This window comes from Panthera onca, chromosome B1 (genome assembly GCF_046562875.1).
Source record: "Panthera onca isolate mPanOnc1 chromosome B1, mPanOnc1 haplotype 2, whole genome shotgun sequence".
Lineage (NCBI taxonomy): Eukaryota > Metazoa > Chordata > Mammalia > Carnivora > Felidae > Panthera > Panthera onca.
The window spans coordinates 122,016,856-122,041,304 of record NC_138342.1 but is presented as its reverse complement, the minus strand read 5'-3'; the positions used below and the strand labels follow the sequence as shown (position 1 = coordinate 122,041,304).

Below are 24,449 nucleotides of genomic sequence, written 5' to 3'. Positions count from 1 at the left end.
CTTTGGTTCAGGTCATGATCTCACAGTTCGTGAGTTCAAGCCCCTCATCGGGCTCTGTGCTGACAGCTCAGAGCCTGGAGCCTGCTTCAGATTCTGTGTCTCCCTTTCTCTCTGCCCCTGCCCTGCTCACACCCTGTCTCTGTCTCTCAAAAAGTGAATAAACGTTAAAAAAATTTTTTTTTTTACTTCTGTTTCTTTGAGTATAAGTATGTTTGTAGTTTATAGAAGTTATACCTTGCATTTTTGGGGGGGGGGGTCCTTTGGATCATTCAGAAGTTCCTTAACTGTAGGCTTGCTGGGGGTAAACTCCTTCAGTTTTTCGTTTATCAGAACATGTTTTTATTTCAACTTCCATCTTGCAATTCTAGGTTGACGGTTATTTTCTTCCAGCATTTTGACACTTCATCATCTTCCAGCTCCTTGTGCTGTTGTTGAAAAGCCTGCCCATGGTCTAAAGTCATCTTTGCAGTGATCTGTCTTTTCTATGCGTTCAAGATCTCACATTTGTTTGGCTGAATCTGTGAAAGATCTGAGGGCTTTACTTGAGGATGCTTTCCTCCAAGGAGGATTTGTGTTGCTTCTTCCAGGATGTAAGAGCAGCGCTGACCCAGAAACACTCCTGCTCCCCTGCATCCCCAGACTTAATTGTACAGTTTCAGATTCTGCTCTCTGATGGAGCCTCGGCCCGGGGCCCAGTGTCCCCTGAAGTGTGAGACTGCACTTGCTGTCAGGATGCACCAGCTTCCGAGTGGGATTCCCTTCTCTAGCTTTATGGTATTTGGGGTTTGGGGGCTTTAAGATCTTGCTTTTGTTTTATTCTGGCCCTGGAGATTTTCCTTATTCCTATGAGCATAGAAAAGTTAGAATACTATTTCCTCTAGATGATTTGTAGTGGGAGAGCACCCCGGTACACCCCAGTAGTCAGCCAAACTACTGGTAACTCTTCTAGACTCTTCTAGACAGAGCTTCTGGTGCTGCTCCAGCCCAGCCTTTCCCAGCCTTCCTTTCATTCCACTTGCTCCTGCACCTCCCCCAATCATGGACCCTCCTGGGCATGAAATGAACTGTGCCTGGGGCTTCTGACAATAACCTGCTTCAACCAGGAGTTAAATGCTACTTTTCTAAAGAAGAGTGACTTTCTGTCTTGCTGCCCTATTAAAAAAAATCTATGTTAAATGAAATTTGTATGTTTAAAAGAATTTACAATTAAATACTATAATAACTAAAGATAATGTAGGGAAGAAAAAGATGCCCCATCAGGAGATGAATATTTTACTTATGGAGAGTCAATCAGGGAGTTCTCTACCTCAATTTTCTCATTGATAAAGTGCCCTAGCCACCTCAGAAAGTTATCAAATACTGTAATATAGTGATTCAATTAACCTGTAGTGTAGTTTCTTCATAGAACTTTCTCTGACTTTAAGTACCATCTATGATTTTTATAAAGCAAATGTACTATGTAGCTGCAGAAACTAAGCCATATAGTCTCTGTAAAGAAACAATTTTTTTTTAAATAACTTCATAGATTCTCCCACTCCTAGTGATGTCTGAACAACAGACATATTATAGGAGAGCCTTCTCTAATGTTCCTTGCAAGAATGCTATAGAACAACCACTGGTCAAGTGGCCTAACAAGAGTTGAGGCTCGGTTGCTAAAGCATCTTTTTGAAAACAACCTGGAACCACATTCATGCTCCTTGGACATGCTTTATTATTAAAAAAGAGATATGTACAGACTATTGCCAAGGAACCTGATCTTATAACTCAGGTTATATTTGATGTTCTCAGAACAGAATTTTCTCTCTTAATTCCTGGGGATCTTAACTTACTATCAATAAAACAGAGCTTTAATTTTTTTTAACTAAAATAAATACCAGTATTCTCTCTCCTTGCCTGTTACACATAACTGATCATTGGTTTTCCAAAGTTAAATTTCCAGAATCCTAGGAAGAATGGACCACTTAAATAAACTGAATTTTTTTTATTAAATGAGATATAAATTAGACTACCTTTCTCTATCAATGCTTGTTGTTTTAAAATTTAAAAAAAAACGGGGCACCTGGGTGGCTCAGTCGGTTAAGCATCTGACTTCAGCTCAGGTCACGATCTCACGGTCCGTTAGTTCGAGCCCCCCGAGTCGGGCTCTGGGCTGATGGCTCAGAGCCTGGAGCCTGCTTCCCATTCTCTGTCTCCCTCTCTCTCTGACCCTCCCCCGTTCATGCTCTGTCTTTCTCTGTCTCAAAAATAAATAAACATTAAAAAATTTTTTTTTAATTTAAAAAAAACATGCTAAAATATATTGTTTTACTTTTGGTTTGAGTCGAGTTTCACAGCCAAATGATTTTCAATAGCAATTATATTTTAATCTTTCATTGAACCCAGAAAGCTACCTAATTACAAGAATGTCTATTTCACCAAGTGGATCAGCCAGCTGAAAAAATTGAACAGAAAGGGGAAAAATCCCAATCACTTTTGTTTTATGAACTATGATAAATCCTTATTTGACTATTCACTAGACAAAATATATTGAGAAAGAGATTTCATAAAGACAGCTGCTATTTAATAAAGATAGCATTAGATACTTACTATGCAAGTCCAGTGTATATCTGCTTTTGGTATTTATCCTGAGGAGCTAAATGTGCAGTTTCTGATAAGGATGTTTTCTCACTTCAGCTGTCATATCAACATTCTGCATGCCAGACAACTAGGGAAAATTTTTAAAAAGTGTATTCTCCAATGTATAATCCCTTTTAAACTTTGGGCTCTTAAAAAAGCATCTCAAAGGTTGTTTTTTAATCTGATTATTGAAAGAGTTTATTGCTTTTCCCCATTTTTTGTGTATAACCTGAAGGCTAAAAAGTCTCCCTAATCAACAGAGTGTCTCATTGTGTTCCTGTGAACTTTCTGTGTTGTAGGCACTTACCTCTCTATTTAGTTGGGGAGGGCCTCTCTCTAACACTTCTTGATAGCCCTGTCTCTGACACTCTGGGAACCAGCCTCTCCTTCCTGACTTGGCTCACAGAGCTCTTCCAAGCATGGAGTTCACAGGACTGAAGTGGGAGGGAACATCATGAAGGAATAAATTTCAAACCACAGGCTGGAACTGGAGCTTGGCTGGCTTCCCCAGCAAATGACAATCCCCCAGGATAGCTATCCACACCTAGAAGTTACTGCCCTCTGCCTTTGTAAACATGTTTTATTTCCATCAATCCCTCCAGCTCTTTATTTTTAGGCTCCCAGAATTAAAAAAAAAACAGTAAATTTGCTACTACCTGATAATTCTAAAACTTGTGCTATTGAAAAATCATCCTGAAACATTTTGTGAGTTAGTGCCCTTCCGAGCAAAACCTATGAAGTCAATTTAGGAAGCTTCTTCACTTTCTGACAAGCTGTGTGTATACATGAAACACACATTCATCGATATCAACTTATATTTATATCAATGCACATTGGCAAGAAGGCAGTGGACGTTGGTGTTAGCCTGTGTATATGCATATACCATAGCCACAAATAAGAAAGACACCTGCAAAACTAGAATGTCCAGTTCAGAAGCTCACTGTCATATCCCCATTGCTTCTTATTAAGGAGAAGTGTGGTGAGAAATATTTATTCTTTTCAAAAAGTGCTTATTTAATATATTGAGTAATGTTACAGTCTTTATTCTACCTAAATCTGGTCTGCCTAAGTCATTTAAATTACTGTAACTACTTTTTACTCTTTTAGCTCTAAACCTGTTGTGTTGATATTTTTTTTTAATACTGCAGAAAAATATACTGACTTGAACTCTTGGTGGGGATTATAAAATGGTACAACGGCTATGGAAGTAGAGAGGTTCCTCAAAGAATTAGAAATAGAACTGCTATATGGTCCAGCAATTCCATTTCTGGGGATATATCCAAAGAAGTTGGAAGGAATTGAAAAGATATTTGCACACCCTTGTTCATAGCAACATTATTCACAGTAGCCAAGGTGAAGCAATCCAAGTATTCATGGACAAATGGATGGATAAACAAAATGTGATTTATATGTACAATGGAGTATTACCCAGCCTTAAAAAAGAAGAAAATTGGGGCACCTGGGCGGCTCAGTCAGTTAAGCATCCGACTTCAGCTCAGGTCATGATCTTGCAATTCGTGGGTTCGAGCCCTGTGTTGGGCTCTGTGCTGACAGCTCAGAGCCTGGAGCATGCTTCGGATCCCGTGTCTCCCCTCTCTCTGCTCCTTCCCCACTTGCACTGTGTGTGTGTCTCTCTCTCAAAAATAAATAAACATTAAAAAGAAGAAGAAGAAAATCCTATCACATGCTACACCATGGATAAAACCTTGAAGACATTGTGCTAGAGGAAATAAGACAGTCACAAAAAAGAGATAAATACTGTGTAATTCCACTTACATGAAGTACTTAGAGTTGAAAATTCATGGTGGTTGCTGGAGACTGAGAGGGGAGGGGAAAGTGGGGAGTTGCTATTTAATGGGTATAGAGTATCAGTTTTGTAAGATGAAAAAATTCTAAATATTTCACAATAATGTGAATAAACAACACTATTGATATGTACACTTAAAAATGGTTAAGATGGTAAATTTTAGGTTATTTTTATTTTACCACAATAAAAAATTGCACTAATTCCCAGAAATCCTACTCCTAAGTATGTCCTCAAGAGAAATAAAATTATGTACCCATTCAAAGACCTGTACTAGAATATTTATAGCAACATTATTCAGAAGAGCTAAAAATGGAAAACAACCCAAATTATCAAGTGGTGAGTAGAAAAATAAATTGTGGCATAGTCATACTGAATAGAATACTATTCAGTAATAGTGGCATAGTCATACTGAATAGAATACTATTCAGTAATAGAAAGGAAAAACAAAAACCTGATGAATCTCAAAAACATTGTGCTAAATGAGAGAAATCAGACACAAAAGAGTAAGAACTGTATATTTCATTTATATGAAATTCTCATAAAGGCAAGTAAATCTGTAGTGACAGAAAACAGATTAGTGGTTTCTAGGGCTGGGAGACAGGGAAGGAGAAGGATTGCGACAGGTATATGTCATCTTTTATGGGTGGATAAAAATGTTGTGTATTATGCTTGTGGTAATGGCTACATGACTGTATACATTTGTCAAAACTCATCAAATGGTACGTTTAAATTTGGGGATGTTAATGTATGTAAATCATTACAATAAAATTTAAAACACAGTGCATCTAAACTGAAATCTTCCAATCAATCCTGTACTTCCTCTAAAATAACTAGTAATTTTGTGGCTGCATTTTGGTGCCATGCAAGGAACTCTAGTCAGGGCGTGAAGAGTCAGATTACGTAGACAGTACTCTGTAGCTCTGTGGCTATGGGAAGGGGAGAGACAGGAAGACATCTGTACCACGACCATGGCATGGACTCTCTGATCCTAATTTCTCTGCATTTCAGTGTTCCCATCTGTAACATGAACGAATTAAGCTAAACCAAGCCTAGTATTTTGTGATCCTTCAGTTTATTTAGCCCCTAATTTAACAGAACTTATTCAGTATGTACCCTATTTAAAGACCACTAACTGTGAAATAACTGTTCTGAAAGCCTTCTAAGTACAATATTAATAACTATGATTGTCAGAGGTAAGTATGATTTATAATTCAGATAGCATTGTGCTCCATGCCGTTACCTAAAAATAGTTTGAAGAACCAGTGGGGAACAGGTTTCCTACTTGGAATTCCATTTCTTCTCACCTTCTCTGTTCCATCTCATATTCCTACAGGTTCTGCCTCAGGCTCCATTCCTTCAACTGCATTATCTTTCTCTGACTACGTCTCCCGTCCAGAAGATGGCGCCAGCATCCTCCACTTTGACAAGGATGAGGCTGAGAAAAGCTGCCGGGTCTTGATCATCGATGACTCCCTCTATGAAGAGGAGGAATCCTTCAGTGTTTCACTGAGCCTGCCAGTGGGAGGGCGACTGGGAGCCCAGTTCCCCACGACAAAGGTGGTTATCCTGGCTGATCCTAATGATGGTAAGTCCATTTCCTGCTTTCAACTCTTTTTTTTCCCTAGGTAACCTGCATGATTCCTTTTTTTTTTTCAACTTTAGCTAATTAACATATAGTGCAGTATTGGGTTCGAGAGTAGAATTCAGTGGTTCATCATGTCACATACCCAATGCTCATCACAATAGTGCCCTTTTTAATACCCATCACCCAGCTAGCCCATCTTCCACCCACCCCTCTCTGTCAACCCTGTTTGTTCTCTATCATTGAGTCTCTTGTGGTTTGTTTCCCTCTCTTCTCTCCACCCCCTTTCCCATATGTTCATTTGTTTTGTCTCTTAAGTTCCACATGAGTGAAATATTTCGTGTTCGTCTTTCTCTGACTGACTTATTTCACTTAGCATAAATAGATCTATGTCATTGCAAATGGCAAGATTTCATTCTTTTTGATGGCTTAGTAATATTCCATTGTGCATATATGTGTGTGTGTGTGTGTGTGTGTGTGTGTGTGTGTACCACATCTTCTTTATCCATTCATCAGTTGATGAACATTTGGGCTCTCTCCATAGTTTGGCTATTGTTGATAGTGCTGCTATGAACATTGGGATGTATGTACCCCTTCAAATCTATACTTTTGTATCCTTTGGATGAATACCCAAAGATGCAATTGCTGGATCATAGAGTATTTATATTTTTAGTTTTTTGAGGAACCTCCATACTGTTCTCCAGAGTGGCTGCTCCAGTTTGCATTCCCACCAACAATGCAAGAGGGTTCCCCTTTCTTCTCATCCTTGCCCATACCTGTTTTTTCTTGTGTTGTTAATTTTAGCCATTCTGACAGATGTGAGGTGATATCTCATCATAGTTTTGATTTGTATTTCCCTGATGATGAGTGATGTTGAGTGTCTTTACATGTGTCTGTTAGCCATCTAGATGTCTTCTTTGGAAAATGTCTATTCATGTTTTCTGCCTATTTCTTAATTGGATGTTTGTTTTTCAGGTATTGAGTTTGATAAGTTCTTTACAGATTTTGGATACTAATCTTTTATCAGCTATGTTGTTTGCAAATATCTTCTCCCATCTTGTAGGCTCCCTTTTACTTTTATTAACTCTTGGCAATAACTGCCTTATTATTACATTGTCCTTCAACAGTTGAGAGATAAATCTATTTGATGTTCCTTTCTCCAAAGACTGTGAGAGGCTTGTCAAATACATAGATATCACCAACCCCAAGAACAAAAAAATAATTCAGGAAGATAAAATATTTGTGTATGAATTTATTAAAAAAAACAGCCTAAGGATGTGACCCAAGACTTAGAAAGAAGCCAAGAAGAGGACCAAAGTTAAGTATCTGATTCTCCAACCTGGACTGCCCACAGTGACCCTCATCTTAGCAGCATAAGGGGGCTTGCTCATAACAATAAGTACATGATTCTTCAAATGGTACAAGGGTACCATGGAGCTCCCATGTCTAGGCATCCAGACTTTTCTTCCTACCCTATGTGACAAAAAATTTGGCTCTAGTTCCAGGGTATCCCAGCTGAAATTTGGCCAGAGAAGAAGGGGTCTCCTCACTCCTCAACACCAACCCCATGCCCCAGATGTGATACAAAGTATCAAGCCCAATATTATTTTCCTAGGTTTCAATTGCCCTTTCTACAAGAGGCACTTTCAAGAGAAAATGTTGATAAAGCCAGGAGCAGGATCAGACTATCTGATTACCAGTCTCAGACTGCTTCATCTCTCAAACATGCTTCTGTCAGGATTTGAGCGGCCGTGAGTTGCTGTGTTCAGATCTAGGCAAGATTAGATGGCATTCTGAGGCTGGGCATTACCACCTCTCCAGGTGACATTGGTCAGGTCAAGCTATCTGGAGCTCAGTTTCCCAATCCATAAAGTAAGGAGGTTTAAATGTGTTATCTCTAGGGACCCTTCCAACTCTAGAATTTGATGTTTCTTTTTTTTCCCAAAGTATGTATGTATGTATGTATGTATTGAGAAAGAGAGTATGAGTGCATATGAACAGGGGAGGGGCAGAGAGAGAGGGGGAAAGAAAATCTCAAGCAGGCTCCACGCTATCAACACAGAGTCCGATGCAGGGCTTAATATCATGAACCCGTGAGAGCATGACCTGAGCCAAAATCAAGAGTTGGATGCTTAACCAACTGAGCCACCCAGGCGCCCCTAGAATTTGACGGTTCTTGAAGTCCTTCTTAAGGCTTTAGTTAATCATTACTCATACCTATAAAATGAAATACCCTATAGAATATTTGAGTATTTTTTAACTGTTGTCATGAACTTAAAAATTTGTGTTAAAATATTGCTCCTAAAAAATCAGGTAAAATGGCTAATCACTGAATTTGAATGGCCTTCTGATTCAGGCTACCCATTTTGTTTTCTGTTTCTCCAAGGCTTCCTCCAGATAAATAAATTCCTATTGTTTGACTCATGCTATTTTTTCTACTTGGGTTCTAGGAGATCCCCCAAAATAATATCTGTACACTATATAGTTTTTCATGCTGTAACATTTTCTAAGCATATAATGAGTTACACTTTGATAAGGAAGTACATTGCAATTTTACCCACACATTTAGGAAGAAATTTTTCTTAAAAATCATCCTGAAAAACTAAAGCAAAAGTAAAGAATAAGATTGTCCAACCTTCAATGATTCTCTTTTTTTTTCCCAGTGAGAAGTATATTTCTTACAACCTCTTTCCCTAACACTTTTTAAGAGTTTATCAAAACACCAGAGTGTCTTGCAAAACTACAAATACCAGAGATGAGCATAAGTGATCCAACAGACATCAGAGCTAAGCAAGAAATTTCACAGGGCTCAGAATGGACTATGACTTTGTTGGTGTGCTCAAAAGTGAGTTTACTCTTGGACCCAACTTATGGAAGAGCTTGGACCGAGCTTCTTAACCCAAATCTCAGTGTTTGTGTGTACAGTAAGAAATGAGTAACTGTCAAAGGGGTGGACATTCAAGTCTATTGGTCAATATGGTAGGCTGAATAATGGCCCTCAAATAAGTCCATGTCCTAATCCCTCAAAGAGAAATACTTTCTCTTTGAGTCCTGACATATCCCCACTTACTTTTTACTTTAAAACCTTAGTAGTTTCAAAATGTTTTTTTTTTTAATTTTTGAGAGAGCACAAGTGGAGGGGGAGCAGATAGAGGGGGTGACAGAAGATCTAAAGTGGTCTCTGTGCTGACAACAGTGAGTCCGATGTGGGGCTTGAACTCACAACTCATGAACTGCTAGATCATGACCTGAGCTGAAGTCAGACACTCAACTGACTGAGCCATCCAGGTACCCCTAAAAACCTTAGTAGTTTTAAATCTTACCATGTTTAGAATGGAGAAATGGTGTCACTCTCCAATGCTAAATATAAAAAGAAAGGGGAAAAAATAGAACAAAAAGGAAGAAAATTAACACAAAATCCAGTATATGATACAGTTGTTAACTTACAGTATTGTTTGTAATGATTTTAGTAGATTCTTAAGTAATTAAGTCATTCAAGAAACATTTATAGTGACCTACTGTGCACTTAGCACAGGACCACAAAGTCAAATAAGGTCTTTCTCTTGCCTTCCTGTCACATCTGACTTGATCTCTACTTAGACTTCTCAAAATCATGACATCTTTTGAATGGGGAAACAGTCATGTACAGAACTAATGGAAGATTTTTAGTTCGGTATAAACAATCTTAATCGCTACATACTTTTCTGAGCAAGTCACTATTAGTAATGGTTGAATCCAGGAAACTTGCATTCAGATCCTTTAACATTTATTGATGACGGAGCACTTTGCTAAGCTTAGAAAACCCCAGTACCCACTCATTAAAGGAGACTACATGGGCAACGACCTTATAAGCAGGAAATTGTTTGATGTGCATCTTAGCAATGCCATCAAGCCACAGAACCACCTCTATCTAGCCTGGGCAAAGACTGTCAGGAGTCCTGGACTCTCAGGGTCCATGGTCAGAATACTCTTCCTTTTAACATGCTGGAATGGACAGCCCATTCTTTCTTCTGGCTGCTTTCTCTTTTCTAGGTCCCACACAGAGTAAACTTCATAAAGCAATTTTGCTACAGATGTGACCATACTAATCTAGCCCCACTCTGCTGAGGCTGCACAGTCACGTTCCCTGTAGCCCCAGATGGACTGTACTGAGTAAGTGCCCTAAAACATCCCAATTCCACAGTCAGAATTAATGATATTTCAGCAAAGGTATTCTGTAAAATTCTAAGGTGTGACTTCCTCCCCTTTCAGGTCCCGGCGGTGGCGCTCAGGTAACAACTGCCCCTGAATGACTGCTATGGGTGCTTCTTCCACTTTAGTCACTAGACTTAAAGGTATTCAGAGATTTTGCCATTCATGATGCTACTGGTTCCTTTGAATGGTACCATTTTACCTTCTCCTTGAGAAATAGCCACGTGTGCCTACCACGTGATTATAATCTTTTGGAATACCGATGTTAAATGACAATTCCTCTAATTCAGTTTTTAAGCACTAAACTTTTATCAAACTCTAATGTGTAGTCTATCTCAGGCAGTAATATAGTTGTCGTTTCAGTCAGGAATAACAAGTGTCTTACAAAATTGATGGTTTGGGAAAATATTGAGCAAAGTGCACACTCATTTTCCAGGGTTAGGATTTTGTGTGTAATTTGCCATAGTCTGGGCACTTGTTAAGAACCAATAATGCTTTCTTTGTTCAGACATGTCGAGTCCATCATCTTGTAGCAGAAGTAGGTTTTCATTTAGGCCAACTATCCAGCAGTCTAAAGATGTGGCCAAGCCAGTTGAAGGAAAACTTTTTTTTTTCTAATTAGAATTGGAATGCAATGGGTTTTTTTGTTTGGTTGGTTTGGGTTGTTTTAGATAATTTTTTTAATTGACGTATAGTTGGCACATAATGTTACATTAGTTTCAAGGGTAAAACATAGTGATGGTCAAGTCTCTATGTTATGATGTGCCCACCACAAGTGTAGCCACCATCTGTTACCACACAACGCTATTACAATACCAATGACTGTATTCCCTGTGCTGTACCTTTTAAGGGATGAAATGTTGTTATTCTATTTAGCTAGATTCTGAGAAGTGTTTTGCTTCCTTAAACAGAGATCAAATATCCCCTTGTCAGATGGGTCATCTACAGGAATACCTTTGTAAAGGCAACTACCATGGAGTAACTCTAAGAAAAGAAATCATTCAGGAGCAGAGGCAACTGAACCATCCAAGATCCTGGCCCTGCACTACCACAGAATCCCTTATAAAAAACAGCAACTGATGAGGGCAGATACCACAGAGTATGGCCAATAAGTATTAGCTAAATGAATGCGTGATAGGCTTCAGACCCTAACTTCCACTGGCCCTGTACCAGGGGCAGGAGGAAACTGAGGACACTTTTTTTTTTAATGTTTATCTATTTTGAGGGAGAGAGAGACAGGGTGTGAGTGGGGGAGGGGCAGATAGAGAGGGAGACAGAATTCGAAGCAAGTTCTAGGCTCCAAGCTGTCAGCACAGAGCCGGATGTGGGGCTTGAACCCATGAACTGTGAGATCATGACCTGAGCGGAAGTCAGACGCTTAACTGACTGAGCCACCCAGGAGCCCCCTGAGGACACTTTTAATTAGCAAATTGTGTCTGTTTTATATTTAAACACTTATAGCAGGTTCCTGTTTTCTACTGAGGAGGTTTCTTTCAGTTTTTATGATGTGATTTGAAAACTTGTAATCTGCTACAAAGAAAGAATTGATGTCCAGTTTCATAGAGGGCTGTTAGTTTTGTCCTGAGGCAATAAGATTTGTATAACATGCATAAAATTTGCCTATAAAGATTGCCACATAGATTAGTATCTTTATCATTGAATGGGTATTGAACAGAATGATGACAGATTTAAGAAAACATTGTAAAGAAAAATTGTGTAAAGAAATTGCATATAAACAAGGTGTCATTTTGGTGAAATCAGCACATCCAACATTTTTTTTATGTGGTTAATACTGTTGCAAGACCAAGATAAAGTTCAACACATAAATGGTTTTAAAACCTGAAAGACCTTTTTCTGTGCTGTAAAACTAGGAAACCATTCAGAAGAAAGAGTATCACTGTGCTGTATAGGCTTGTTCATATTACAATACAATTGCCACAGGCTTCATAAATAGAAAAAATTATTTCAGTTCTTTTTTTTAAGTTTTTTTATTTATTTTGAGAGAGAAAGAGAGAGAGTGAGAGAGAGAATCCCAAGCAGACTCCCCACCATCAGCACAGAGCCCAATGTGGAGCTTGAACCCACAAACCATGAGGTCATGATCTGAGCTGAAATCAAGAGTCAGATGCTCAACCAACTGAGCCACCCAAACACCCCACTGTTTTTGTTCTTAAACTTGGGTGCCATAGTTCACTTTTTGCAGCTTAAAGTCTCGTAAGATGTATTTTTTTGTTTTGCACTGATTGCCACTGTTGTCTTGCACATATCTTTCTGGAAATGCTTACCACATTTGACCTTGTGACCACTCATTTTTCTCAAAACTCTCTGCTCTTGATACTCCTGGTTCCCCCTTTCTTGCCACCAATCTGTTTTTTCATTCATCTGTCTGTCTGTCCTTCCTTTTTCTTTCTTTCTCTTCTTTCTTTTTTTTTTTTTTTTGTTTCTCTTTTGCACTTTTTCCCCTCTGCCAGTTTCCCTAAAGGTTGATTCCGCCACTACAATTCTCTTTATTCATCCATATTGGATGATTATATCATCTATACAGGATGGACTCCAACTTGTGTGCCTAACACCCTCAAATCTTATCTCGAGCCCTGATTCTTGAACTCCAGATTCACACATTAAACCTTTCTAGACCTGTCTACTTGGATATCCCATCAGATGTCATCATCTTGCCCTCTCTTACTCCTGGTCTAGACTATTTCCCCCCCTATATTCCCAACTAAGTTATCGACAATTCCACTCCCACACCCCCAGGGCATCCTAGAAGCTGCCTACATCCAACCACTGGGTGCTGCTCAGGACACTTACCCCATTCATCTCCCCCTTCAACCTTAATACTAGTATGTACTTCAAACCATGCTCATGTGTCACCTGGTAATTGCAGTAGCTTCCTACTTGGTAACGTTAACTCTTCCTTCAATCTGTAGCTCACACTGAAGTTAGACAGATGTACAGAAAACAACAGCAAAAACCAACCACCTTTCCACTGCTTAAAATCGGTTCCCACGTTCTATAGAGTCTAAAAAGTAAAGACTCATTTACTTCAAATTGATCCAAGTCCCTGCAGTATCTGGCTTCTACCTTCCTCTCTAATGCATTCCCAATATCCCTTTACTCTCATCTCATATATCACTAGGAAACAAAGGCTTGTATTTCTCCCCAGACACCAGGCTTCTTCAGGCTTATGTGCCTTTTTCCGTATTAGCCACTCTGTTTGGAACATTCCTCCCAGCTTTCCCATTGGTCCATTCTCCTTCATCCTCAGATCCAGCACAGCTTTATTCCTCCCAGGACTCCTCCTTTGAGCCTTGACGTTGTGCCTTCTCTTGTCCAAGCACGCAGGGGTCAGCTGATTGAAACTGGTGTGGCTGCCCTCTTATACCAAAAATACCTTGAGGGCAAAATATACCTACTCCTCTATATCCCCATTAGCTACCACAGTGCTTAGAGCACAGAGGGGATGTTCAGTAGGTGTTTAACTGAACAAAACAAAATTGAATTTGACTTCGTGAGGCCTGATATTAAAGAACTCATATTGACTCATAGGCATCACCTCTTTCTTTCCTAAGAATTCAGAAATCATTTTAAATAAACTGTTCGAGAATTTTTCTAGAGATTAAGCTTACCAGTTTGCTTCTGGATTTTATTTTCTCTGCTGAGGCAACTGAAAAGACATTTTCCTACCTTCCATCTTTTGACATCTACCCTGTTCTGAGGGGTTTCTCAATGTTTACCAATAGTGCTTCTGTCACTTCCTCTGAAAGTCCTTTCTGGATCTTGTCATGAAATTCCCTGAATCTGGACATTGAATTCCACTGAATTACATGCCAGTCATATCTCTTGTAAGCGCTTCACTTCCCAACTTGTCATACTCCTTTTCCCTATTTCTGTTTAAAGGACATTCTCTTTGAAAGGAGATCAAAACACATCTATGGCTGTGGAATCAATTTAACGTAAGTGTGCTGGGGTCACAACCATCATTTTCTTTGAAAGGAGATAAAAACGCATCTATTAACATTAAGTGTGATGGGGTCATGCTCTCATAATTGCCTTCCCTTAAGGATTACTGCCATCACCTCAGTTCTTTAGACAGACCTAGGACAAAGATAACTGGAGACACTGCTGGGCAACACAGAGGCAGTCTTTTCTCCATTTCAACAAATCTCCTGATGCGCCATACACAGAGCATCTCAGGAGGGTTTCATTATTTTTCTTCCAAGTGGCACTATCCTCCTCTTACATCTTACATCTGACTATATTCCTAGAGGCTTGGCACATTTTTTTTTCTGCATAGCAACATATATGACCCAAGTATGTTTTCTCTTTCTTACCTCTTGCCCTTCCCTATACATAATACAGAATAAGTTCTGTGCTAAAATATCAGATCACTTTGTCCCAACCTAAAAAAAAACAAAAACAAAAAACAAAAAAAAAACCCTTTGTAATAAGTTCAAAATGTAACAGAAGTGAGTTAAAATGATTTTTTTGACAAATTCTTCAGTACTTGTAATACACCAGCCTCCGTGTCACTGAGGGTATGCTTGGACTATAGTCCCTGACCCTGAGAAGTGTGTAAGGTTGTCATAAAAACACAGAATAGCGTGTTAGCTTGGTAGCTTTAACATTTTAACTTTTTACAGAGGTCATAAATCAAGAGAAGGAGTTCTTTTTTTAATGTTTTTAACATTTATTTCTTTTTGAGAGACAGAGAGAGAGCGCAAGCAGGGGAGGGGCGTAGAGAGAAACACCGAATCTGAAGCAGGCTCCAGGCTCTGAGCTGTCAGTACAGAGCCTGATGCAGGGCTCAAATTCACGAACTGTGAGATCATGACCTGAGCCAAAGTTGGATGCTTAACTGATTGAGCCACCCAGATATCTTAAGAAAAAGAGTTCTAAGGAGACCATTTGGGAAGTAATGTGTGTCCTGTACAATATGGAGGACACAGTGAATTGACGTTTGGCTCTACCTGGAAAATCACAACGTAGGAGTCAAGCTGGTTGGGTGCTCTGATGGATGAGCAAAAAAGAGGGGCTGCTTCAGGATTAGACAGTATTCCTAGAGTTTGTCAAGGCAACAGTTGCAGAAAGGTTGCCATGGACCAAATGTGAGCCAGGCACACAGGGGAGAGAGCCAGAATGAACTCGTCTTAGGTCTTGTCTGCAGGCGCCATCTAGAGGGGTGAATGAGCCTAAGCAGAAGCACTGCCAATGCTAATGGACTGAGGAATGATTAAGTGACCCACAAGAATAGAGATGCATCATCCTCATCAAGGGAACAGCAAATGAGAAATACACAACTACAGGAGTGAGGGCTCTCTAGAGAACACACAAAAGTGCCCGTGAGAAAGAGAATCAGTTTTCTTCCATCGTCTAAGACCAGAGCATGTTATCACCATGATGATAGCCACTAAGAAAGAACTTCCCTGCTCCTTTTGCCTTTCCTCCCTCTGTCCTGTCCCAAGCTTGGAAGTATCTGAAATATTCATCGGCAGCAATGGGGAGATGGCTTGAAAGGTCTAGGCAAGAAGAAAAGACAGAATGCCCCCCCCCTCTTCTGTGAGCGCAGTCCTCCCATCTACGGTGAGCCCATAGCAAGGGTGCCCCACCCCTCAGGCACAGAGCTACTCAGAATGTTAGGAAGCATGGGGTAAAGAATGCCGAATTTCTTGAGTAAGTTATATATGGGTTCCCAGAGCAGGTAACTCTTAATCACATTCTTAAAGAATGAGTAGAAATGTGTGAAATCGGATATTTGGGAAGAGAGTTCCAGCTCAGGAAAAATCACCAGCAACAGTGAAGGCCCAGAAACACCCAGTGTGTTGGGTATGCAGTGAGCTGTTTAGTGCAACAGGGCACAGGGCCAGTTGTGGTGCCCAGTGATTCCAGAAAAATGGACTCCAGTCAGATAAGGAGAGGTCTTGTATGCCATGTTAAAACTTTGAGTAAAACTTTCCTCAGCATTAAGAAATCTACTAAAATACATCCTGAGTAAATAATGCTTATTAAATTTGATTTCCACCTTCCAAAATTTTAAATTTAATCCAGATATGCTCCCGTGTTGCATTATGCTTGCAAAGATGTCACCTCTATAATGTTAACTTTCCATTTACTCTCTCGGGGGTCATTCCTCCATGGTGAAGCTGCTTCTTGGTGTTTACATTTTTTTCTTGCCTCCAGATTTCACAGTCTACACAAACATTCATTTTAAAACCTTTCCATGACAGCTAGTATAGCTGTCTGGTATAACAGCTAGCTAAACCTGTGTAAGCTTTAAATAGTCAGCTAAGTTCATGGGCTACTTTTTAAAACACCGAGAACAAGATATAAATAGGTATACCCATAAAAGTCCTAACTTTCTCATTGTCAAACTTTTCCTCCCTTCAGGAGGAATATAGGCTACCCTTCTACCTGCCCCCTAAAGTCTGATTTCCACTTTGGCTTCCTCAACCTACTCTATCTAGGGACCCCCTTCTCTGCCTCCAGTGGAGCATTTCTGGCATCTCAGCTCATGGGATCCTGCCACCCCCTAGGATTTCTGTCTATCCCTGTGATCAACAAGTGTTATGAAAAAAGGAACAGCAGCAGTCCTCAAATTCAGAACCCTGGCTAGACTGTCCCTCAACATAAAGAGCACTTTCTCCTGAGAAAAAGCCTTGTAAATTCCCCACCATCCTTTCCCAAACAATAACTGACTTGCTTGAGTTACAGCTAGTTGGCCAATTTTCCCCAACAGAGAAATTTCTTTGTATGACAGAAATCTCTTGAAACAGAAAAGTGAGTAGAATTCTAGCTGATCTTATCTCACTGAACCTCCTGGAGTCAAATTTGTGGCATGTGATTCTGACATGGGTGTGTGTGTGTGTGTGTGTGTGTGTGTGTGTGTGTATGTTGTTTTTTCCTTCTCCAGTCTGTGGGATCTGTCAAGTCTGATGATTGTGACAAACATCCAGGGTCACAGGGCTAATGAGATAGTTGGCCTGGTGGGCTGAAGTATTCTTAATTTGTCCTTTGGTGCCTCCCTAGAGCCTACCCTGCACTTTGGGAATGCTGAGTATCATGTCTATGAAAGTGCTGGCTCCTTAGAGATCTGTGTCTGGAGGACAGGCCCTGACCTTTCACAAGCATCATCTGTCACTGTGCGCTCCAGGAAGACAGAGCCAGCATCAGCAGAAGGTGAGAGGACCATTTTTTTAAAAAATGTGTCATGGGGTACCTGGGTAGTTCATTTGGTTGAGCATCTGACTCTTGATTTCGGTGCAGGTCATATCTCATGGTTCATGAGTTCTAGCCTCGCATCAGGCTCTGTGCTATCAGCTTGGGATTCTCTGTCTCCCTCTCTCTCTGTCCCCTCCCTCTCATGCTCTCTCTCTCTTTCAAAAATAAACATTTTTTTAAATAAAAAATATATCATTATCAAGATATATGTATAGGGTGGAGACTAGTCTGTTAAGTGTAGTATGCCTGGTCTTTGTTAATGGACCCTGATTTTAAGTTTCTCCTACCTGAGCACATAGATGGTCTGTGTATGTAATGACTTTTGCTGTTTATAAAATAGACTTTATGATCCATTCATTACCCATTGGATTGTCATGGACCCAAATTAATTTTCTGAAGTTCAGAATATTTGTAGATACTATAAGCTGTTCATAACAGTGTTTCAGACCAAAATACCTCTTTAATGGCTGAATCAGGCCTGTCTCCTGGGGAAACCCAGGTACTGTTAGATCCTAGAAGGATAGGAGGTTTGCACTCTGACTCAGGCATTTTCCTTGGCCTAAGCATCGTGTCTTCATGGCCCACTCACCTTTGCCCCTCTTGATATGGACAATTAAGGCCTGGCTGACAGTGGAGCTAGACAGTTCTGGATACTACCTGCTCTGGCAAGCCTGTCAGCTGCTTTACCAAAAAATAAAACAAACAAACAAAAACCCAAAACACAGAATAGTTCAACAGGAAAAGAAAGGGGAATTTCCATCTACAATGATATCCACATTTTCTCATTTGTCATCTGGGACCTTTTAGTCTCCTGGGTCATGGACAATCAGTTAGTTCAGGATATCCAAGGCACATGAGAATATTTTAAGATAAAAGCACAAATCTTGCAAATAAAACCCAGCAATATTAAAGTCTACACTAACTAATGAAGCATCAAGAGAATAAAATCTATATTGACCTCTCAAATTGTAAACCCAGTTTCAGCATGTACCCATAAACAGGAATATAAAGAAGGAAAATAAAGACAGATTTAGAGCACGGTGCTTGCTCTTGGAAGAATTCACATGTTATAACTCTCCAGTGATTATATCATAGCACATGGTACATGAAACCAGTAATGATCCTTAAAAGGTTTTTTAGTAGGTTTTTGGTTTTTTCTTCTTGCTTTTTTTTCTTTTCTCTTCTTTCTTTTTCTTAATTTACAGAGGTCATTTTTCACTCTCTATGTGTTTGTGGAAACAAAAATAAATAGACTAATTGGCTTATTGGGCTATTTTACTTATGGTTGGGAAAATAAAATTCGAATTCATTTAGATAATCCCTTTGCATACAAGTAATGACCCTTCTGCTAGCTCTCAGGTGGGGATGGACTAATAGAAATAATGCATCTGTGGAGCACCTGGGTGGCTAAGTCAGTTGAATGCCCAACTTCGCCTCCGGTCATGATCTCACAGTTCATGGGTTTGAGCCCCACGTCGGGCTCTGTGCTGACAGCTCAGAGCCAGGAGCCTGCTTCGGATTCTGTGTCTCCCTTTCTCTCTGCTCCTCCCCTGCTTGTGCTCTGTCTCTGTCTCTCAAAAATAAGTAAATGTTAAAAAAAAATTTTTTTTAAGTAATGCTTCTGCTCAGCTTGGTTAATTAACAATAATAATTATGCATACATAGTTATACTATATCATTATAACTTGTTACATAAATAATAATTATAATTTCTTTGTACTAGATGCCTACTATTTGCCAGACTCCATGCTAGAATCTTTGCTGTATTATCTCTAATCTTCACAACAACCTTGTAAAATAGCAATAATTACCCCATTTTGCAATTAAAGAAACTGAGACTCAGAGAGTTTCAGTAGTTGGTACAAGTAAGCAATAGACTCAAGACCTGAACCAAAGTGTAAAAGATCCAAAAGTCTCTTTTCCTTGTTCTCCTGCCCTGGTATTTTTCAGCATAATCTTGCTTTGTCTTTCTTAAATGTAATTATTTAATGGCTTTTTTAAAAAATATCTTTGCAACAATCTCAAACTCACAGAAAAGTGACAAGTACAGGAAAAGCAGGGTTTTTTTTTCCTGAACCATCGAGAGTAGGTTGTCAATAAATTTGGAACCATCTCTCTGAAAACTTAGAATGCCATTCCTACAAAGATATTTTCCTCTATGACCACAATGCAAGCATAAAATCAGGAAATTAACTTGATAAAATTACTGCAATTTAATCCAAACACCTCATTCAAGATCCACCAGGTCTGATGTTTCCTTATAATTAGATTCAGGCTCTGCATCTTTGGCAGGAAAGTTGCAGAGATGACACTGTGTTGTCACTGGAGCCAATCAAATGGCACACCATTTCCATTTATCCTATTAATGGTGGTGTTAACTTTGATCACTTGGTTAAGTGGTATCTTCCAGGTCTCCCCACTGTGAAGTTATTTTTCTTCCTTTGCAATTAATAATTATTTTATGGAGAGATACCTTGAGACAATATAAATATTCTGTTCCTCGATTTATTAATATATTTATATTACCTAGGGTCTTCTATTGTATTCTACTGGTTATAATTTACCGCTGTCTTTACATTTGATGACTTTTTTAAATAAGTAGCAAAGAAATTATATGATTAGGTGAACTAACTTACAAAATAATTAATAACGCAGAAAGTGGCACCAACTCCATGACTTAGTAAAATTGAGCAGAATGTGATAAGGTTAACCAAATATCTAGCAAAGGTGAATGAGTGAAACCTAATGAAAATTAAATTCCTGATAGTTATCTTAACAATAAAAATTAAAAAGATAAAAATTTCACTACAAATTGAAGTTGCCTTCAGAGAACCTTCAGTCTATCAGTGGGATTTTTGTGGAAGTACTTAAAAAGTGATGTGCCTGGTCTCAACATGGAGAACACTGATGAGGATGGCCCATGTTCATGGATGAGAGACTATCATGGCATTCAGTAGAATATGGAAACTTTCTCTTTCTGGGGGTTGAGCCCACAAAATATGATTCTGAAGTTGCTGTGTATATAGGAGAATGTGATTATTCCCTGAAGAAAATTTTTCTTTGAAGGAAAACTTGTGAAAGTGAATCCTACAGTCTCACTCTTGACCTTTCCTTTCCCACTAGCCGGAATAGATTATGTTGGCGTCAGCCGAATTCTGGGCTTTGCACCAGGAGTGCATATGCAGATATTCCAAGTGACAATCCTTGATGACCTGGGACAACCCATCTTGGAGGGTCCAGAGAGGTTTGAATTAGTTCTCCAGATGCCAGTGGGTGCAGTGCTTGGAGAACCAAATAAAACCACCATTTTCATCAATGACACCATCACTGACTGTAAGCAGAGTACTTGTAGTTCCTTTGATTGAAAGACTTTAAGGACTTAACAGCCAAAATATGTCTCCTAACAACAGAATGAAACTGTACTGTATTAACAGCTTAGCAACTCTGGAATATCAATGATATTGTACTGTTATTGATGTTATATGTATGCTGGTGATATACACAAATATAGCTTATGTGACTGTATGGGTATAGAGATATGCACATATACAGAGAGAGGACTGAGCCCACAAAAGATTAGACTGTGTTCTTGTTTTCCTTTTCCTATTTTCTTTTACTTTGCTTCTAAAGCTTGTGAAAAACATTGTCATCAATTAAATCAAGAGTTAAGAACAAAAGGGTCGGCTTCTCTTTGCCAATTGATGCTCAACGTGAAGCACCTTTCACCCACATACATACTGTCACCCTCTTTCAGTTTTTCAGGTTATTGTGATAAGAGTGCCCTAACTGAAATTTGCCCATACGCTGAAATCTCCTTTTTGCGAATTGCTCAATTTTCCTCCACAAGTCCTTTTATCAGAGCCACTTAGGTAGGAAAATCCTTTCATCACCTCTCCCTTCTTTTGCAAATGCCTTTATAAAAGATGATTTTTAAAAAGCAATAAAATGATTTTTTTAATGTATCAAAAAAGAGAAGAAAGAAAAGTTGAAGAGTTGCATAATCCCTAAACTGCCCAATTAGTTCTTAAAGAAGTTTAAAGTTGGCAATATAAATTACCGACAGCATGCCTTAGCTAATACCCCATAAATCCGAGTTTCCCAACTATTTTGAAAAACACATCTTCGTTCCCGTCATATCTTTTAGGTATTTCTTTGACAAACGCTTTTTAAATCTGTTTCAGACATGACTTAACCTATTTGCAAGCCAACATTGCACATAAGAACCGTTCCAAAAAACAAAACAAAACAAAACAAAACATTTCAAGAAGCCTTCCCCACAGATAGTGAAGGGGACGAGAAGGCCCTTGGCTGCCACGTGATCTATGTATTTAGGTAGAGAAGTCCCTGTCATCAACCTGGGTTTTGCTTCCTTACCAGACAACATCAGCTTCTCCAACCAGAGAGGAGATTTTTCCAAGCTACCTTGTAACTCTTGACCTCACTTCTCCTTAAAATGAGAAATTTGGACTTGATTTCCAGTTCTAATTCCTGTCTGAGTACTTATCTATCAACAGAAAATCACTCTCCCTCATCTTATAATTTGCCCAGTTACCAGGATCAAAAATCTTTTAAATTCAGTTCAATTCAACAGATATTTATTGGGCTTCTCCAATGTGTCAAAAAGATATGAACGCTTCATAAATGGTTTTTTTTTTTTAAGTAATGAAAAAACTATGTATTGGCCAGGGTAACTCTTAGGTACACCCAACAGTCCCCAAGTGAAGCAACCATCCTAAACTTCCCATTGAGCACCTCTGTGCCCATGATAAGTCCACATTGTCAGCCTTATACAGAAAGCCACAGAGGATTCTAGTTTGAACCTGAAATTAATCCCGGTCTTCCAGTGTTTTTCAGCCATTCTCTCTCGACCTCTTCCCCCCACCCTTCTGTCTCTCATTCTGTCCTTGGTGAAGGAACTCCATCGAGAAGAATGCAGTGTTTATGCATGCAACATTTTTGTTGGGTAACATTACCAACAGTGCTTTCTGTGAGGTCAGTCTGTTCGATTCCTAATTTCCTCCCAGGAAGACATGCCTGGAAGCAAAATGACTTTTTTTAGGCTTCTAGGATTTAACGTGGTGTATTCTATACAACTTTAGTTGTACTAAATGAATGTACATGCTGAATGAAGGTGATCTAACAGTCTAAAAGAGTGAAAAATGCCCAATTTCCTACCAAGAATGGACTGACACACTATGGAAAATTGGACTCATTTTCATTCCTCACATATTCTTTCCTCATGCTAACATTTTTAGGGAATAAAAAGTATGTACATATTTTTCTCATTAATACTTAATGGAGATATACCAGACACATCCAGGATGTTGCTGCTATTGCATAAACTATACGTGGAAAAGTGTTGTATATTTTATTCTAGTATCCAGAGTCCAGCTTAAGGAGCCCAATTTACAGGAGCCCTGCCTGAAAAAGACAAGCAGCCAAGCGCAGTCATTTTACTGGAGCAGAGGAGAGGAGACACCAGCTGTCAGTCCATACACTGCTGTACCCACCAGGTTTCAGCCCAGTTGATGATGGACCATGAGGAGCAGCCCAACACTGATGACTCCACAATCCATTTTCTACCAGGTAAGCATTCTGCAAATTTTTTGCCATGAGGCACCACAATGTTGTACCTCCTAACCTTATTATAATAATGAATAATTATAAACAACCTAAATGTTCCATGCTAGGGAATTTGTTAAATGAATTATGGGATATCTACTTGATTGAATAATATGAATTCTAGATTACCAGTGATCATGTTGCTATTGTAATCTTTAAACATATGAAAGAGAGTAAAAAGGACATGTCTGGAAAAGATAATAACTTTGTTTTAGGGTAATGAGATTACCAGCCTTTTTTTCCCCCAAACCTACTGAATAGTTACATTGGTAAATATATGTGTTCAAGAGCACATTGTTGCTACTTATGACATTAAGAAAATTAAGCAGGTTATAATGACCTCACTCTGTTACATTATCACAATTTATGACAGAAGCAAATGGGGTCCCTTGGGAATATTAGCTCTGACTTTAGAAAAATGAGCTGGATACAAAGAGGTATCCCCAGAACTAAATACGATAGAAGTGAAAATAAAAGAAAAAGGTAAACAGAGTTGCAAAACTGGGTTTCACCAAAGGTGTCTAAATATGATGAGACGGAGACAAGGAAACAAAACAGAATCTCACAGGTGTAATAGGCTGAAAATGGCCTCCAAGGAATTCAGGTCCTTCCTCCCTGGAGTGCATGAATTTTGCCTTACATGGAAAAAGGATCTCTGCACATGAAATTAAATTAAGGGTCTTGAGATGGGAAGACTCCTGGATGGGCCCAAACTGTGATCACAAATGCCCTTGTAAGAGAGAGATGCTGGAGATCACACATAGAAGAGAAGAGATTGGGTGATGGGGCCACAAGCCAAGGGAGGCCAGCAGCCACCAAAGCTGGGAGAGACAAGAAGTGGCTCCTCCTCTAGAGCTTCTGGGAGCAGAGCCACCTGCCCTCGCCTAGATTTTGTCCCAGTGATCCTGATTTCAGACTTTTATATTTGTATACCTCTGTAAGTCAAATTTATAATGCTCAGATGAAGGGCAAGTAATGATGTGATCTTTCATATCCTTTAAAGAATATTTTCAGAGCAGGGGGCATATATGCAGCGGTCTTCCTTTCTCTTTACTAATTTACCAGCCTCTCTTGACCTGAGGTTCATGTTGTCGTTTGAAGGACCAGTGCCTCAGACTCCTCCATTCTTAGTATTGAGGCGAATCTTGACACTATGATATGTCAACTGAATTCAGGTGAGAACAAACACAAATATGTTGGACTTTTTATGAAGCCTTGTTCTTTTCACTCTACAGTGGAACATCAATTTTAAAAACATGATAGGCAGTCAGGAATCATCCCAAAAGCTTGCCTTCTCCACCCACCCCCACATTTATAATGTTAAACAAGGAATTTGGGTTCAAAATTATAATCAAGACAAAAGTATACCATAATTTTGTGTTAAGAATATTATATTATAATTCTTTAAAAATT

General features: G+C 39.2%; 1 protein-coding gene across 1 annotated transcript in view; it reads left to right on the top strand.

Moving 5' to 3' along the window:
• The window catches only part of FREM3 (FRAS1 related extracellular matrix 3), a 97,792-nt gene extending 76,700 nt beyond the window's left edge, over positions 1–21,092 (top strand). The window contains exons 6-8 of the mRNA XM_060654079.3: positions 5,757–6,008; positions 17,223–17,372; positions 20,538–21,092. Of these exons, the coding sequence (XP_060510062.3) occupies positions 5,757–6,008; positions 17,223–17,372; positions 20,538–20,779 (644 nt within the window). The 3' untranslated portion in view covers positions 20,780–21,092. The remainder of the gene's footprint in view (positions 1–5,756; positions 6,009–17,222; positions 17,373–20,537) is intronic.
• The last annotated feature ends 3,357 nt before the right edge of the window (positions 21,093–24,449 follow it).